The 19315-nt window shown below is 38.2% G+C and overlaps 1 protein-coding gene across 2 annotated transcripts in view; it reads right to left on the bottom strand.

The window, feature by feature from the left end:
- Window positions 1–19315, bottom strand: part of LOC135721146 (muscle M-line assembly protein unc-89-like) — a 163780-nt gene that overhangs the window by 127189 nt on the left and 17276 nt on the right. For both annotated transcript variants that reach the window (XM_065243314.2, XM_065243313.2), the window contains exon 2: window positions 1053–1382. In XM_065243314.2, coding sequence (XP_065099386.1) covers window positions 1053–1382 — 330 coding nt within the window. The remainder of the gene's footprint in view (window positions 1–1052; window positions 1383–19315) is intronic.

Here is a 19315-nt window from a genome sequence, read left to right as displayed (position 1 = left end):
TAAAAACTAAATTGTGCTTTTCTGTGGCCGCCCCTCGCCTGTGGAACAACCTACCGTCTCATATTAGAGCCTGCAACTCGCTGTAGTGTTTTAAATCTTTACTTAAAACGTATCTTTACTCGGCTGCTTATAATTGTCCATAGTGGTAATGGTTGTGCTCAAACTGCCTTTTAGAGTATTGCTTTAGGAATTTTAATGTGTGTTGTGTTTTGCCTTCCTTGCTTTATGTAAATTGTGAATTGGAAAGCACTTTGGTCAACAAGTGTTGTTTTAAATGTGCTATACAAATAAATGTTGAATGTTGAATTGAACTGCCCCACGTATGCCTGCGCCTCGTCCATTAATTGTATATAGCAGGAAAATTTATCTCTTACCTCTCAGCGTGAGAAATACAAGGTGTGGCGTGCGAACTGACTGAAATGAGCCCAGGTCATGACGGAGTCACAGGGCTTGAATCAAAACATTCAGGGCTGAAGCCCCGGCAAAATCGGCTGGCGACGCCCCTGCGCTTGCTTAACGTTACTGACCGCCATGTTCGTTGTCTTAATGTCGTTCCACACATGTGTGAATTCAATGACACGGCAGATTTAAGTTATTAATTATTAAATCGATCCTCTAAGTTGCTTTAGAAATTAGTATGAAAATCGATTCAGAATCGGTGAATCGATTTTTCAACACAGCCCTAAAAACATACACTGTAAAAAATACTTTGCTGCCTTAAAATGTTTTGTTGAATCAACTTGGATTTACAAGTCATTTCAACTTACTATTATTTATCTTGACTAGAGATGAGTTGTTATAACTACAGGTGAGTTGTTATAACTTATAAAATTAAGTTGACTTTTCTCAACTATATTTTTTTAAGTTGTGACAACTCATCCCTGTTGACGTGACTTGTAAATCTGAGTTGATTCAACAAAAAATATTAAGGCAGCAAAGTATTTTTTACAGTGTACCTAAAATTTCATGAATTCACTTTGAATAGTCTATTCAGTGATTTTTAAAAGCAAACTACACAACATCGTAATTATTTAAAAAATATTTCTGCTCACCTTTGACAACAACTCTGAATCTCTTGTATGATGTTCCAGTGCCGGTGTTGATCTCTGCTTCATAGAGTCCAGTGTGTTTGGTTCTCATGTTCTTGATGGTGAGATCTCCACTCTTACTGTCTAATATCTGCAGTCTGTCTTTAAATCTTCCATCAACAAAATCATTATACGAGATCCTATTTCCAAGCATTTGAACTAGAAGATTGGGAGAGCCTGCTTCTTCAAACCTCCACATTATCTTGTCATCTCTCTGTATAGTAGTATTAGTTGGTAGGGTAACATAGTCTCCCTCATACACTGAAGTCACTTTATCTGGATCACCAAACACACCTGCACACACAGAGGTAGTAAATCAGACTACTGGTACTGTTAGTAAACAGGACAATTCATGTGTCTAATAAATGAAGAGTTTCATTGCAAAACGAGATAACTCATTTTTTTTCAGAAATCTTTTTTTTTTGTGCATTCCAATTAATATCAATTCAACTGTAGTTGGTTTGTTTTGATTTAAACTAGTGATGCACCGAAATGAAAATTCTGGGCCGAAACCGAAAATTTAGGATGCACTTGGCCAAAAACCGAAACTGAAGCTGAAAATGGCTTTTTAAAAAAAGCTTATAAAAATTAAAATTTTTAATGGATTTGAAATGAAAAAAAAAAAAAATCACAAACCAATAAAATAATCATCAAACTTTTATTAACACTTACAGTTACATAACAAAACCTAAAATATTTTTAACAATAAATAAACAATATTATTCTTCAAGTTTTCTTTCATTAAATAAAATAGTTTAACATTTGTGGGGGAAAAACAATCCACAATTATCTGAATAATTGCACACAAAAATCACAGAATGGCAGTGAGCCTCTATTCTGTTGCTGTAGTATGTAAACAATTATTTACTTGCATTTTAAATTTTGTGCAAAAAAATGCAAAACCACAGTGCAAAAACAGCAATAGAATATATTCCAACTCAAACTGTAACCAACATTTAAGCCTATGTAGCCTTGGAAACACAGTTGCTACACAAATTTGAATGTAACTATATAAACAGAAAATTTGACTGCTGTTTATTTAAGGAAACGTGTCAGGTTTCTCTTTAAGAACAAAAGTTGCTCAGCTTTTTGACAAGAGAGACGGTTCCTCTTCTCATTAAGCACATGAGATGCTGCACTGAAAAGTCTCTCACTGTCTGCGCTGGTGCTTGGGGCAGATAAATACCTGCGTGCAATCTGTGCAAGCAATGGAAAGCGGACTTTGTTTGCACGCCAGTAGTCCAGAGAATTGTCGCTTCTGGCAATGGGTTGTTCAGCTAGATACATCTCTATTTGTTGTGTGGCACCGCTATGAATTGGGGTGCTTTCCTGTAAAATTTCGTCAAACCCCTCAGAAAGTAAGGGAGTGTACGCCTCCTCACTTGTACGTGACCGTTTCTCGGGCACTGTTTGCGGTGCGCTCCCCGTCGAGTCTCTTCCTTCACCAGATGTTTCAATCTCCGTCAGCTCTTTTTGTGTCATTTCACGCACTCGCTGCTTTTTCTCTTCATCGAAATAATGTTCTTTAAAGCGCGGGTCTAGTATAGTTGCAATCAGGGCCTGAAGTTAACTTTTTTGACCACCAGCCACTGTGGCAGGTGGATTTAGAAATCCACCTGCCACAGTGACTTTTTACCAGCCAGTTTTTTTTTGCCTGAATAGTGAATGATAACACTCTTTTTAATATATGAATTAAATATAATTATTTTTAGAGCCACAAAAGTAAATTTCTCTTTGTCTTAGGTTGTTTGATTAACATTAATGACACAGACGTAAGTATGTTAATTGAGGTTACTGTCTCTTTAAGACCAGCACAGACACAGTTTTTGACTCTCTAGTCTCTATACATACACTTAAGTTAAGACATAACGAAATGTTTTATTAGAATAAGAATACTGTTGAGATCATTTTGTTTATTATATGTGCCCTGTCAAGAGCAGAAAGATTTTATGTACGCTTGCTTTGAGGAAGGCGTCTCTCCGATGTTCCCTATTGAGTGCCCTTAAACCCGCGTGCACACAGAGACGGAGGGGGCACAAACTGCGCACATAAACGTTGTTTTTCATTACTCTATTCGCAAAATGTATGTTAATATACTACAGTATAAGACACAGTAGCGCAACTCTCTTTAAAGTTTACACATCAAGAGTTCTGATCCGTCACAGCAGCACTACACATCTGTGAAACTGCGATTATACTGTAGCCAATGTCAGCATTGCGTTCATATCCCATCTCACCAACAGTTTAATACTTAACTTACTCGCACATCCAAACGTAGTCAGAGAAGTGCCTCATCTTTCTTTCCAATCGCATGAACGTTGCGAAACAGCAGTCGCATCCTCTCAATGAATCACTCAATTTGCATCAGTGATATGCGCAGCATGATAAGAAATGAGCGGTTGCCGGTTACCCAAACAAATATTTTAATGATATTCGGGCCGCGGTCAGTCGGTCGGGTTTAAAAACTATTTTGAACAATTGCCGGCGGGTAAGTTGAAAATGACGGTCGGGAGTGGGTTGTTTATACATTGACCCGCGCATCACTGATTCGCATTGGCTACCCGCCAATGTGGCTGGTAGATTGACAGTGTTACCCGCCAATTGCAAAATCCACCCGCATTTGGCGCGTGGTCGGGTGTTAATTTCAGGCCCTGGTTGCAATACAGTATAGAGAGTTGGACTCGGTATCTCGAAAGCGCTTGTTAACAGCCTCCAAAAGAGTCTTTTAGCTGTTTTTACACCGTGATCTGTTTCCACCTCTTTTCCCAGCAGACGTTTCAGTGCTGCTATCAAAGGAATAACCTCTGCAGCCGAGGCTTTAGCCGAGCTTATTTCCTTGGTCATCTGTTCGAATGGGGCGAGAAGAAACACTATGTTTTCCATAAGCATCCACTGGTGTGCACTCAAAGTAGCGGGCAGATCGTAATCTGTCATATAGGCAGCTATGACCCGCTTCTGCTCAAGTAGACTTTGCAACATGTAGTATGTACTATTCCAGCGAGTAGCTACATCTTGCTGGAGACGTTTGGGTGGCATCCCCGACTGTATTTGCAAATCTTGCAGTCGGGAATAAGCAAGCGGAGAATGTTTAAAGTGTCCCACAATCTTTCTCCCGATTGCTGTTATTTCAGAAATGCTGCGCTGACTCAGCAATCCTTCATTCACAGCCAACTGAAGAGTGTGTGCCATGCATGGTATGCTGTTCAGTCCACTGTCCTCCATAGCCTTTAACATGTTCCGTGCATTATCTCGGACAATCACATTTACATTAGATTTCTCAATGTGCCAAGTGTCAAACATTGAAGACAAAGCATCGGATATTGCTGCTGCGGTGTGTGACCCAACAAACTCCTGTGAGTGAAGCAAAACGTTTTGCAGTTTAAAATCAGAGTCAATCCACTGCGCTGTTAAGCTAAGCATGCTAGTCGGGCTAACGTCTGAGCTCCAAATGTCTGTGGTAAAACTTAAGCCCTATTCGGACGGGATTAGTTTTACAGGGGTAGATGGCGTAATGTAATTTTACCATAGGACGTTGGTAATATTAATTGTCAAATCGGACGGGATTAGAAATCTCTGTAAAACATTCAGAAGTGAGAGGGGTAACTAGTTTGCGCAGCTCGTCACCTCTCGTCTTCACGTGCACGTTACCTTGCCTCTTGATATCAGATGTGCAAACAACATGAAACAGACAAGGAAAACGCGAAACACTGTGATTAATTTCAGTTTGGGGAGAACGTCAGTTTCATAAACAGTTCTGTGCCTCTGAGAAGTAAATTTGACCTTTTTTTTAAGTTTGTGTCATGTTATTCAGAAACTGACCTGCCACTGACTTGTTTATCCGCCTAGAACCCAAGTAAATGCTTCTTTAAGCGCTTTTATATTTAAAAGAAACCCGCAAATTAAAAGGAAATGACGCAATTTACGTGTATATTTGCAGCTGGTCTATTCGCACTGGATTAGTATTACCTGAGGTAATTTCTCGGGACCTTTTTACAGAAGGTAAAAGTCTCCGTAATCTTCACTGACATTGTCCGTAATGATTACTGACATGGAGCATTCGGACTGGACTAAAATCACTAAGAAGCTCTACTAAAACTTGCTTTACCCCACCTGCCTATGTAAAACTAATCCCGTCCGAATAGTACTTTAGAGTTTGTCTGTCTGTGGACATGAGCTCATGAACGTGTTTTGCAACTCGGTCATACATTGCAGGTAGACTTGTTTCTGCAACATAGGGTCTGCTTGGCAGTGTATAACGTGGCTCAATATGTTGTATGAGCCTACGAAATCCAATGTCCTACACCACAGAAAACGGCTGGTCATCTAAGGCAATGAATTCCATCACTTTCTCAGTAATGCCACGTGCTTTGACACTATCTTCCTCAAATTTCTTAGACTTTTCAAATAACGTGGCCAAAGAGGGTGTTTGTGATGTAGTTGGGGTACTTTTAAGCAATGCTGTTTTGCGGTACTCCTCATGTTCAATTGGATGTTGTGTTTTCAGGTGGTGTATCAAACCTGTTGTCAAAAAAGTTATTTGGCACCGTACCCCCGCTTGAGACTTTTGCAGAACAAACGTTACATATTGCAAGTTTGTTGTCCTCATCTGAAACTTTAAAACATTTCCATACCGGCTGACATGTTTAATCCTTGCAGACGCGTGCAAACAGCTCGAACGTGAGTGAAACCTGCTTGAGCACAGAGGGGAGGGGCGGGTGACGACTGATAACAGCTTGACCATGAGTGAAATGCAAGTGCTAGCGCATGGATGGGAGGGGCACGGTTGACATCATTTTCAGTTGACATTTTCGGCTAGATTTTTTATTTTGGCCTGAAACCGATAATGCCATTTTCGGCCGAAATTTTCGACGACCAAAATTTCGGTGCACCCCTAATTTAAACCTTCATAACTTAAAAAATACAGCTAAGTAGCACCATAAAATAAATTAATAACATTATAACATAATAATAAACATGTTTTGACAAAAAAATTTAAAAACAGAGTTATCTCGTTTTGCAACAAAACTCTTCCAATATAATTTGACCTGTTATACTTTCTGACAGACTTGCTTTTTAATAAAAGGAATTACTTTTTCATTTTAAGTCCCTGTAAAGTCAGATATTAAATGTGTTCTGAGTTTGTCACACCACAGAAAATGTATTATTAACAACTAACAACCATATTTGAGTGATGAAAAAAACGTAATTCTTGGAAAAATAGGCAGCATTCTCTGCTCTCAAGCAGTGGTTTCTGTTGTCTGTGTCTGAAACCATGCCTACTAACAGGAAAGCTGCCATCTCTCTTAACTTTCAAATACAGCTACAACCTGAATGGATGCTGGGCGATTGTGTTAGTGGTGGGGCTATGTGCTGTGGCTCAGGTGCATCACATATTTGAGGACAAACAAAGTTTATGTGTTAAAAGCAGGAAAAATGGGCAAAGTGTAAGGATCTGAGCAAAATTGACAAGGGCTAAACTGTGATGGCTAGACGACTAGGTCAGAGAATCTTCAAAACCGCAGCTGTTGTGCTGTGTTCCCGGTCTTGCACGGCCAATGCTCATTGATGCACATGGGGAGCTGAGGCTTGCCCGTGTGGTCTGATCAGGGGCGCAACTGCACATTTGCTATGGGGTATGCAAGATCAGTGTTGGCGCAGCACTCAAATTTTTTAAACCTTGTTTTACCCACTCAATTGAATTAGTGCCAGTAAATGAATAAATATAATATTTAAGTTAAAGCTCCACTGTGTAGTTTCTACTCCCATCTAGCGGTGAAATTCTATATGACAACCAAATGAATATTACTTACTCAAATCAAAGCATTAGATCCGTTCATCACGGTGTGCGGATGTTGTTTAATCCGAAGGATTTCAGTCTACGTAGGTCGCATATGCAGGCGGCATACGTCATCAAGCCTGGTTTATTTAAGTTAACTAAGAATAATTGTCAGCTTTATAATTGTTAATATTCTGAAATAAGACCGTCTTGATGACGTATACCGCCTACACATGCAACCTCGGGAGGCTTCAGCTAGCGGCCAGCGTGAGTGTAGTCTGAAAGCGCGAAAGGCGGAGCTTGAATTTCAGGAATGTCCCTCGTCGGCGAATGTATTTCAAAGATGGAGGCACAACATGGATGCGCCAGTCGAGCGACTCGACCGTATGTATTTTAAATAGCAGATTCTACACTTACGAGAATACTTTGATTAGTAGGTGGAAGTAATTACACATGAATGAGCACATACTTTAGAAAGAAAACATCAGTTTTTGCTAAGAATTAACTACACAGTGGAGCTTTAACATTACTAAGCCCTAATGCTAAAGTTTTGTGGTTTATTTTATCATATGGAATGAGTTTTTTCTACATGAATTGGTCATAAAATGTGATTTGATGATGTCATTATCACTAACAAATGCCATTTATATTTCATTAATGTCTACACCAATGTTTTTAAGCTAACAACGCAAACACGCAAACAACTATCTTTCATGTTTTTATTGAATATATCTTATTCAGAGTTAGTTGTTACAACTGTTCTTTTTTATCATGTTTTGTGATAGTTGTTCATGGGTCTCTTGTCTGATCTGAGCTATTAAACTGACCATTGGTCTTCAGAAAAATCTTTCAGGTCCTACTGCACAATCTTTGCTTTTCCAACATCTTCAGCATATTTTAACCCTTTCTAGGGACTGTATGATGTTTAGATTCCCTCAACATGACCACTGTGAATGTTAAATATAAAGTGTTCAATAAAGACATAAGAGATTATAGCTATTTGTGTTTTGTTATCATAAGCACATTGTGTTTTGTCTATACATGAGACTTTTATGAAGTCAAGATGGCATTTTATGACAAACGAATGCAGACAAACCAAAAATAGACATATCATGTATGGCTTGTTAATCCCTACCTGTTTACTTTGTTTGGTTTATCATTGTCTATCATCTTTCTGTTGTTATCTCAATCATGGCTGCATAAATGGACTATTATCTTAGTGTTTTACATGCTACAAGACTAACTTTCAGTATGAATCTGCTTGCATATATAGCCTACTACTATAAAGCCAAGATATTCAACGGGCAGCCCATTGTATTTACATGGTCCATAGCTTTTTGTGGCTGTCAAAATGTTCCAGTTCAGGGATTCCGCAGCACATTTCAGTTCAGGCAGCCCGCTTCAGCTTGGAAACCCTACCGCCTTAACTAGGTCATCCCCCCAAAAAAAATTATAAGATAACGCCCATCCCTTCAGAGTACAACTGCAAATAAATCTTGATAAAGTAACAAACATGTTAAAGTAACCTGATAAAGTATAGAAGTTCAGTGTGAAACAGTCAATAGTCCCGAATACAGTCTTTACTGGTAAATTACTGGTAAATTGCAGTTAACAGGTCATGTGTGAACAAAACCTTTCCGGTAAATCTGTACTCCCAATTTACCAGTAAGACAGCAGTGTTTCCGCTATATACATTCAACCGTGGCGGCCCGCCACTCCTAAAACATCCCCGCCACGCCTGCGGTTGTGGATAGAAGGGATACAGCAAACGAAATCTCGTTATATGAGCACTGTTTTATCCTAATCCTTTAACCAAACCCAACTCTAAACACAAAATTTCACACGATTGTAGGATGTATTTGTATCTAATTTAGCCAGAACCGCTGTTTTCATCCTAATAATCCTACCTCCAAATCTAATCCTTAACTTTTCGGCATTTGCTGTATACCTTCTAGACAAAACCCACAGCAGCAGCTCGCAAAAAAGCAACCGAAATGTCCGCTCTGCGAGACTGGCTGTCTAGAAATAAATTCCTTTCTGGATTTGCGTTGTTCACTCATTTATAAATAAATCTTCTAAAATATCATAATTTCCTCCATGGGTTTAGTTTCATGCACAAATAGATTTAAATCAACAGAGGATTATTAAGCTATGTTTCTGTTTTGAGAAATAATAATAAAATAAATAAGCCTATACGAAATGTGTTGCACTTAAATAATTATTAAATTATTAAATTGACAAAACGAATAAAAAAGTTTGTTCTTTTTTTGTGACGCGCTCTAAAACCAAAGCAGCAGAAAGCACGTCATGTTTTTAATGATTATAAATAAGCACAAGGTTTTCTCCTTATTGTGAGTTTACACAAATAAAAATACATAATTTGAAGTTTCGAATGTTGTTTTACTTTTATCTTTATGACTATAAATTTAGGGTAATTTAAGCTGCAAGGTCATCACGCATATGATGTTCACCGGCGCATATCTACACCAACACAGCGCAGGGCTGCGAGAAAAGACATTATTAAACTTTTGATTTAACATAATACGAGTTTTTTGGACATTCATTTGGAATCACTGTACTCATATTATCAACTTATCTGGCCATTAGTTATTCAGAATATAGGCTATAAGCGCAGCGCACTGCTGACCGCTCAGCTGTCAGTCAATCGTCTGTGCTTTAGATCGACACTCACAAAGTTTCACATGATTAAATGATAAGATATTTGTCCAAAAACAAAAGGCTTAATACTGAATACTACTTATATGCGACTGCAAGACATTAATAGTCGAATCTGTTTGTAAGGAAACTTACATTATTCCCGTGGAAGAGAAGAACGTTGGTAATAGAAACTTGAGGCAGACGGTGAGACTGTTTTATCTGTTTTCAGACGAAACAGCAGGGTCGGGGTACCCGCGGGTGAACCGCATAATATTTGATCTAACGGGTGTAATAATAGACTATTCGCGTGTCATTTGTGTTGTAGATGCAGGTCGGGACTCAATAGACAAGAGTAAAATGCGGGTCTAACATACAAGACCAAAATTCGACTAGTTTTTAAATGGCACCGTGCTTATTTGTGTTTAAGATCTGTCTGAAGACCGTTAAAGGTTTATATTTAACTGCGCGATTTGCGTTGTGACCGGCTCGGGGTCACAGTCTTTGTCAAATGGTATGGGTGTGAAATAAAATTGCTGCTGATGTCGGATAACTGGTCGGTTGTTCTGTCAATCACAGCGGTGCGGATTATCAAACAGGACTGCATGACTTTGCAACAGCTCTGTAACGCTTAACACGAGGACGAACTTGCAATGCACACTACATTAAAACTACAATGAAATATCCGAACTATACGTACGTAGCTATGTAACGTTTTTTTAAGAAAATACAGTTTAGATCAAAACATAGAAAAGCAATATGCTATAAATCATAGGTGTGATTGGCAAAGGACAAAAAAGCAGGAAAATATACGGCACACCTACCATGACGTGGCGACATACATACGCACACACACACACACACACACACACACACACACACACACACACACACACACACACACACACACATACAGTTGAAATATAATTTAGGCTCAAAGTTGATCGATCTGAGTGGCCAATCGTCAATCTGCGTGGGCAAGTGCCACCCTGACCATTATGTAGCCTTGCCACTGCATCAGACTGAACAAAATCATTTTGTGCATTTAAAGGTAAATACATCAATGTGCATTTATGAGTAAAAATAAGTCACTAGATCTATGAGAATTTTTATGTTCTTCTAAACAAATTGATGCCCTTTTAGTAAAATCTTTTGTTGCATATGGTAATAATAAGGCACACAAGCCACATACACAATTTGATAAATGAGATTCGCTATTGGTCAAAACATGTTTAATATTTATAGAATAATTAGTGGGGGCATTTAATACAGATTAATTATTGATTACAACATTTGTTACTTAATTCAAATGTTGTGACTTTCTGGAAAGGCAGTCAAGTGCATTTGTCTTTTGCATAGTTCTTTTGGCACAGTCGAGCTACGCTTTTCACACGCGCACACACACACAGGCAAACCAGATCCATGAATGTGTGTGTTTGTCATTATATTATTCTGTAATCACAAGCATTACTGCCAGATTCACCATTAAGAGGACCAAATACAGGCGTGTGTTTGTCAGGATGACGTTGGATCTGATTTGCGTGGATGCGTGCGTATGTGATTACAGAATAATAATGCAAGCAAACGTTTTGACACAAACGCAACTTTATATTGATATTGCGAGACAGCATTTCACCTCGACGAGAAATCTGATATTTACATTACTGGCATAGCCTGATTTGAAACGGACAGTTTTGTAAAGGAGCAAACGCCTGGCGGCTTCTCTTAATTTTCTTACTACTAAAATGCTGTTTGTCCTCCTTCTATCCATGCCCAGCGCCACTGATTTAGGTCCTTTATCAATTAGGTTGTCTTACCGAGGCTTCATAAACTTACTCTTCATCCTGCTGACAACGTTAACTTGTTGTGACTTCTCCGCAGCCGCGCGGCATCTGTAGCTGGATCTCAGCCACACCTCAAAGACCCCTCCCCATTCTACTTCTGATTGGCTAGTTTGTAAGTTTGGTTGAGAGTGAAAGATGTGTTTCTCTCATACTATTTGTAGGCATGATTTTTTTTTAATTCGCAGCCAACACCACACGCCGGAGATCTGACTGCAAGCTGTTTGGTGAGCTCTGCTTTGAATGAAGTTCCATCGTGACAAATAAATAGACTAATGTGGAGTGATATGCGGTTATTTATAACGGTGCCTTGCAAACCCCCCCCCCCACACACACACATAAACAATTGGATTTGCATGATTCACGAAAGCCTCATTTTCAGGTCGGAAAAGCCGGAATTCCGGATTTATCCGGAAGAATCACACCCCTGATAAATATAAGGAAAAGTAAATGACAGCATGAAAATTATAAAAAAATACATGTTAGTTTACTGTAGCCTATATTCTACATTTAAAAAAAATAATGTACATTTATAATCATCATGGACGCCCCCTGCCGCCACAGCTGAAAAAAATCCTAGAGGAAACACTGGACAGGTTGTTAGATTACCAGTAATTTACCAGTAAGTGCTATTTGTGAACGAAAAATATAGGATTACCGGCATTTAGAACAGACGACATCAGACAGTGCTGCCAGCTTCGGCCCAATCAGAAGTTTTTTTTATATAGATGGCGCGTTTACCCCCGTACTGTTTACAGATGTCTCCACACATGTGCTGCTTAAAAGTCAAGCACACCTGAAGTTAACATCCACATTTCTTCACCAAAGTTGTTTCAAACAGCTTACCATCTATTTGCAAAATTGCTGACGTCCTTAGCACACCCTCTGTGATTTGCAGACGGCCCCTAATGCCTGGCTCACACCACAGGATAATCGGGCCGAATTTACCCCGATTTTCCCCTCCCGAGAATCCGAGGGAAAATCGGGCAATGGACCTTGATCGGCTCCGAAGTTCGGCCCAGATTATCCTGTAATGTGAGACGTTTAAAAGTCTAAACTTACACCTTGCGATATGCTCTCAAGCAAATCGGGGCCGCCCCGATCTTATCAAACATGTTTGATATTTAGGATTTTAAATCCGCATAATTACGTCAGTACTTTCACAATAATCAATGAGAGACGGAGATGATTGACAGCTTTCGGGACCGCGAAACAAGCTGCAGTACGGGTAGACAGCGCAGCCGGAGAAATAGTTTGTGGAAGTTAATGTTTCATTCTACTTTCATTCCGCCACAACTGCAGCTTGTTGGGGCAGACAGGCGATTTAAAATATCGAAATGAATTCCTCGCTTGATTCACGTTGTTCACTCTTTTATAAACATTATCTAAAATATCTTAAAAACAACAGAACATGATGATGGTCAGTCACATCACGCACCTGCAGCTATTCTGTGTATAGAGGAAATTTAATAAAATAAATAGGCATACACGAAATATGTTGCACTTAAATAATTAGCATATTAACAAAACAAATTTAAATTGATATGACGATTTTCAGTTCTTTTTTGTGACATGCTCCACAAACGCACAGAAACTGATTGCTGAAACAACGCACACTTGTGAATCTGATGCGCCTCATATCCAGACTTACAACGTTTCACATTAAATTACATATTTGTCCAGAACCATTGGTAATGTTAATACTGAATTTAACACTAGACTAGGGCTGCAGCTATCGATTCTTTTTGTAATCGATTAATCTAGCACTGAATCGTTCGATTAATCGAGTAATCGGATAAAAATTTTGTTTGTGTTTTTAAACAACCAAAACAAATAATGCATAACAAAAATGACGTGGCTGTAAAATGTTCAAGCATTTGGCTTTTATTTCTAAAAAAAACAGAGGTATTTGGCTCCAAAAAATAAGCCTATTAATTTATTATTTATTATATTTATTTTATTTATTATTAAATTAAGTGCCAGTGCCAACAATTAAGCACTTTAATTTATTAATATGCATAACAGGTTTCATGCTGTAATCTAGCACTGACATCAAAGTAAATATCTGGTTTATGTACATTTCTACACATGCAGCATTTACCATTAGGCTACTAACATGTAATATATCATTTCTGGGGTGAGCCTATTTGCTATGGTAACAACCTGTGTGTGTGCGCGCGCACGTGCACCTGTGTTTCTGTGTGCACGCGTGCTGTGCTTGAGGAAGAGTGACACCCCAGTCAGACGTTCAGTTGCTTCATTGCATTTTGGTACGGCAGAAAAACATACATTCCTTTTCAATAGAACGCTGCATTTGGTTTGCATCACTTGCATTGCGGTGCATTTTAGATTAAGAATCCGTTCGAAAAAAAACGCGTTACGACATCACGTCCCGCTGTATACAGTGAATGCATGCTGAAATTATTGTTGCATGGCTACATAAAAGTTTAAGCATATGATGCATTGCGCGATCGGTCTGACTCGCGTGAGAGAGAATAACTTATGCTAAACTCCAATAAAACAGAGATTATTATAATGGAACAAAATATGTCAGATTACAAGTTGCCCATAAATGATTGCACTGTGGAGCCGTTTTTTGGTACACACACCTGTAAAGTGCATGCGTGTTTGTGAAGGGGTTCTTTTTTAAGCAATTGAACGTGAATACGAAAACATCAAAGCTAAACATCATATCTAGTCAAACCGCTACAAATACAGTATGGGATTAAAATCAGCGAAAGCTATGTTACCTTGTTTCATCGACGCTTGGTGAAACAGCAGTGGATGTTTTCAGTTCAGATGCTGAATGTAATGATAATGTAATTGATCCCAAACTTTAGACAGTCTCTCTCTGCCGTTTATGGACATCTTCGCTCCGCCATCGCGCCAACTAAATTCAAAATGTACCACGCGCTATGATGTGCTTCCTGAACATTGAACAACGGTCCGTGTGAATCAGATCTCGGCGCGTGTAGTGCGCGTCATAGGAATTTAACGAGGCTTCGAGGCAGAATTTTTGCCTCGAGGAATTTTTTGAATCGAGTAAATCGAGTAACTCGATGAATCGTTTCAGCCCTACACTAGACACTACACTGCAAGATAGAATAGATTAGAATAAAATAGAAACTTTACTGTCATAATAAAACTATAATGAAATTTGTTTAGAAGCTCTCAAAGACCAGTAGCCTCAGAAGAATAAACAAGAAAAATAGAATTTACATAGTATATAGCTAAAAATAATACCACTGTAGAGCAGTATATATACAGTGGAATTAAATAATGCAAACAACAGTGCAAAATAGAGTTTAACCAAGCATAAGTCATTTAGCAGCAATGCTTATAAACCTACAATAATATTCCTGTTAGGAAGAAACAGGAAAACAGAGCATTGATAGAAATAGCATACATCACTTAATAGTAGCTCCTAAATATGCAAAAAAAGTGATATATAGGCTAGCCAATTATATTTAAAATATGTTTTTAAATAGATGTTTAAATTTAAATAAATCTTGCATAAGGATTAGACCTGAGTTGGTGCTAGATTGTGCATACATCTACAGTATGCATTCAAACACTGCCTGCATAACACATCCTTAAAACATATCATGATCATTGCCATAAACAAGAGCTGAGGAGGAGAAATCACCTAGGTTTCAAAATGAAAGCTGCTACTTTGTAAATATTTAAAAAGAAATCATAATAAATGTATCATAATCTTCATTCCTTTATATACTCTACGTGAAGTGCTTGCTCTGGCAAGATAATCCTAATAATATCCTTTAGTGTGTGATGCACTAGGATTTTAAATTCCTGTAGTGTGAGCATGTTTAAGATTTGAGAGAAGAATATCTGACAAGATTCTCCTTATGTGTGTGCTGCAACCAGATTTCATAATCTGCCAGGATTTAAAAAATCCTGTAGTGTGAGCCAGGCATAAAGCAGCCTAGGCGGGTATGCAGCGAATATCAATCCTAAACTAACTTTACCTCGCTCCTCTGTGAAGCAATGTTGTTTGGTCACGAGCAACTTCAAGACCGTCAGCGTTTGCCACAGACAAAATACGGACCGTGGATATTAAGTCATAACCTGCCATTGTTTACAAATACAGCACTGAGTTCACCAGCCGCGCGCCACAGGTAACTTCTGCTTTTTCTCTGAGTTTACTGGTATTTTGATATGTGTAAATGATGTCTTACTGGTAAAAAGACGGAACGTCACTGCATGTGTGAACAGCACATTTTTGTATTTACTGGTAAATTCATTCTGGTAAAATCATGGTAATAACAACAAGAACCTCCTCAGCCTCACGTGAACAGTGAATTAGGCGTGCACAAAATACCTCATCAATTAGATTTATCGTTGTAATCGTGAGGCGACAGATTTTCATCGCGAGGATAAATTTTGGCGGTATATTGCAAACAATAAAATATCGCCCATCCCTAATAAAGACGGATTATTCCTGTTACAGGCATGAAAACGGGTCAGGGGTGAAAAAGGTGAGAAGGGTGCTCGAGGGGCGATGTGGCCTCTGATGGGGCCGCGAGGTGGGAGGACCCCCCAGAATAAATATTATGGCCTCATTAGGGAACATGCTGTAACTTAACTTATTTATTCTTCAGGCATGTAATTGGCCAAGGACAAAAAAGAAGGAACTCAACATCCCTCCACGTGCGCAGAAACAAAATGCACACCATAACATACGCAAAAAATACATCATGACCATTATTTCAATTATTTAATTCTGATGGACAATTTAGATTTCAAATTTAAAATGTAAACATTTGACTAGTAACAGAAACCATGTTTAATTAAATGGGTTGATAAATGTGGAAAGCTGTAACAAGTAACATTCCCTTACTATTTTACATCTGCAATAATTTTATTTTGCCATAATCAGACCATCAGTCGCAAGGCCATACATTTTTAAGTTGGCCTTGCAATAGGGTGGACCAGAAGGCCTACATCTAATTTAAAATGAATTAATTTTACAATATAGTACTGGTTAAATCAATTACATTATGGTTTTTGAGTCATGGGTTGAATAATTTTCAAAAAAGTGATGTGGGAAAATAAAATAAGAACAAATCAAGACATTACAATAGAAAAGAACAAAGTTACAAATAAAATAAGATCTAACAGTATTGATTAGGTAGAGAAACAATATCAAATTAATATAACACTGTTTTCATTCTATAAATTAATTATAATTTATCTTTTTAAAGCTATAAAAGTGATTTTCCTTTTGTCTTTTGTAGTTTGATTAACATAATGACTCAAACATAAGCATTTCTTATAAGACGAACTGTCCCTTTAACAACGGAGAAGCGATCTATACACTGACACATGATCAACTTCTCACTTATAATAAACAACTGTTTTTATGAGAATACTTTCAGAGACTGTGGTATTACAATATAGTTTGTGCGTATATCTTCTGTCAAGCCCCAAAAATTATGCGTTTGGTTTGCGTGATTTTTGAAACACGCTTGGGCTTTTGAGTTTGTGCGCGTATGCGCACTGAAAACAGTTCACTTTAGCATCTTTGTCGCTCAAATAGTCTAAAATCGCTTAATTGTTACTGTAAATGGTAAATTTTTGTATTAACTGTATTAGTAACAGTATGTTCTTATTACAGCATTTCATGCAATATTTTGCAGTTTCACCATATTTACATTTAAGTACTTACAGCCGTAGACCAATGTGACTTACAAGCGAGGAGTACGTCCATAATTCGTTCAAATCCATTCCAACAAAAATATTTTAGGTCACTTTAAAATGTCAGTCTGTGTAGATGTGTTGTTTTAATTGATTGATTCCTTAGTATTCTACAATGAAAGTTTTACAGCGTTTTGTGTTGACTTTACGTCCCGAAGGCAGTTGCTCTACGTATCTTCAACAACCGTGTATGACGAAGAACGCAGAAATGCGGATGACATCACAGTAGCGCGAGAGCCGTTCGAAAGCAGACTTTCTTATGACTTCTCGATTCACTCTCGTGATACTTTGATGTCAGCTGCCTGCCTGTCGGTTTTTGCAGCGCAGCACGAACTCAAACAAACCTAATGTCTGGTATACATGTTGGATGAAGGCAAAGGACGCGTCTACAAACAACGCGCGCATACCCCCCCCCCAAAAAATGTTTTCTCATCGAATCTAAACGATTCACGTGGGTCACCTTTTTTGGCTTCAAAACGGCGAATTTCGCCGAAAGGTGAGGGATTTTCATGCCTGCTGTTAGTGTGGGCAGCTCTGGATTAGGAATGGGACGGTATGAAAATTTCATATCATGATTATAGTGACCAAAGTTATCACGGTTATCAATATGATCATGGTTTTGTTAAAATGAGATGGAAATGTTCAAAAAGAACTGATACACACACTGAAAACATTTTAAAAAAAAGTTTTATTTTTGAAAATCACAATTTAATATTTCATGTCCCTGAAATTATTTCTGTGGTAAAAATTTTATAAATCTGTCTAATAAGTTTACTGTGAATGAATACAATATATTCCTTCTTGTGCAAAAAACTATGTTGCATGTGCGCGCCTGTGTCAAACTGATTCTGGCTGGACAGGATTTACAGTAGGGCTGTCACTTTTGAGAAAAATCAAATTCGAACGGATTTCGAATATCATGCAATGTATCCGGATATATTCGAATATCTGCCCCCCCCCCCCCGGCGCGCATCAAAAACCCACCGTAATGGAGATTCAATCACAAAATTATTAACAGTGACAGTCATAAACTGGGCTGTCTGGATTACCTTTTTACTTAATGTTTGAAACAGCAGGTTATCAACTTATGAATACAAAACTTATATATGAAAAAATGATTCAGAACAGTTACAGACAATAACGTGACAACTTAAACAGCAGCAGGAGTATAGGAGCCCAAACGGAATTCGCGCCCGCAGATTTCGGCAGAAAACTTCGTGGATTTCTGCAGATTTAATGCCCGTCATTTACAAGCTCACATATCCCGCGCTTGAGCGTGTTTGTGAGAAGTAATCATTGACAACAAGGACACATATAGCCGTTTGTGAGCCGCGTTTGTGAGCCGTCAGTGGAGAGTACATTAACCCTGCGCGTGCTGTTTGCTCGCCCGTTTTCAATGATAGAGAGCACAAACCCTTTGATACTTGAGATGAAATCAAACTTACCGCTGAGTTAAGCAGATCTCACTTGACTCTGTCGTCTATGTGACACGTGACAGTCAGCACATTATCATTTAAAATCCGTTTACAAGACAAATGCTGTTGTTGTTTAATATAAAGTTTACATTGCGTTGTAAAATTAATACAATTATCTTCATTCATGTTAATTTCATAATGCGAACGTATTAACACGAGCTTTTATTCTGCTATAATATTTAACACTATAAACATTAATATGTCATTTTATATACAAACTATAATTCTATCTTCACATGCACATAGGTTCATGTTAGTCAAATTTGATTCCCTCTCTTGCGCACAGTTGCCGTCGTCGGTCTCACTCTCAGCCTCCTAACTATCACGAGGTGTTACTGTAAAAAATGCATTACATATGGCATTTAAAAAACCGGATGGTTTATTTAAAGTTCGAATACGGATATTTCACGTCATGTTCGAATGCATATTCGAATATCGAATAAAAAGTGACAGCCCTAATTTACAGCGAGTTTTTAAAATCAAGGTAATCAAACATGGGGGTAATAATAGTTACATTTTAAATGAAAATACTAACCGTCAGGACATTTTATCGTGGTTAATTGTGAAACCGGTAATCGTTCCATCCCTACTCTGGATTTGATGGCAGCTTTTAGGCTATGTTTACATTAATGCGTTTATGCTTTAAAACGCGTTACTTTTGCTACGTTTACGCCTTTCATCTACACTACCTCACCGTTTTCAACCCTCATAAACGGATTCGTTCGCAAACGCTGAAGACCCTGTTTTAGTTTGAGAACTCAGACG

The sequence above is a fragment of the Paramisgurnus dabryanus genome, chromosome 24 (genome assembly GCF_030506205.2).
Source record: "Paramisgurnus dabryanus chromosome 24, PD_genome_1.1, whole genome shotgun sequence".
Taxonomy (NCBI): domain Eukaryota; kingdom Metazoa; phylum Chordata; class Actinopteri; order Cypriniformes; family Cobitidae; genus Paramisgurnus; species Paramisgurnus dabryanus.
This window is presented reverse-complemented; position numbering and strand designations above follow the sequence as displayed.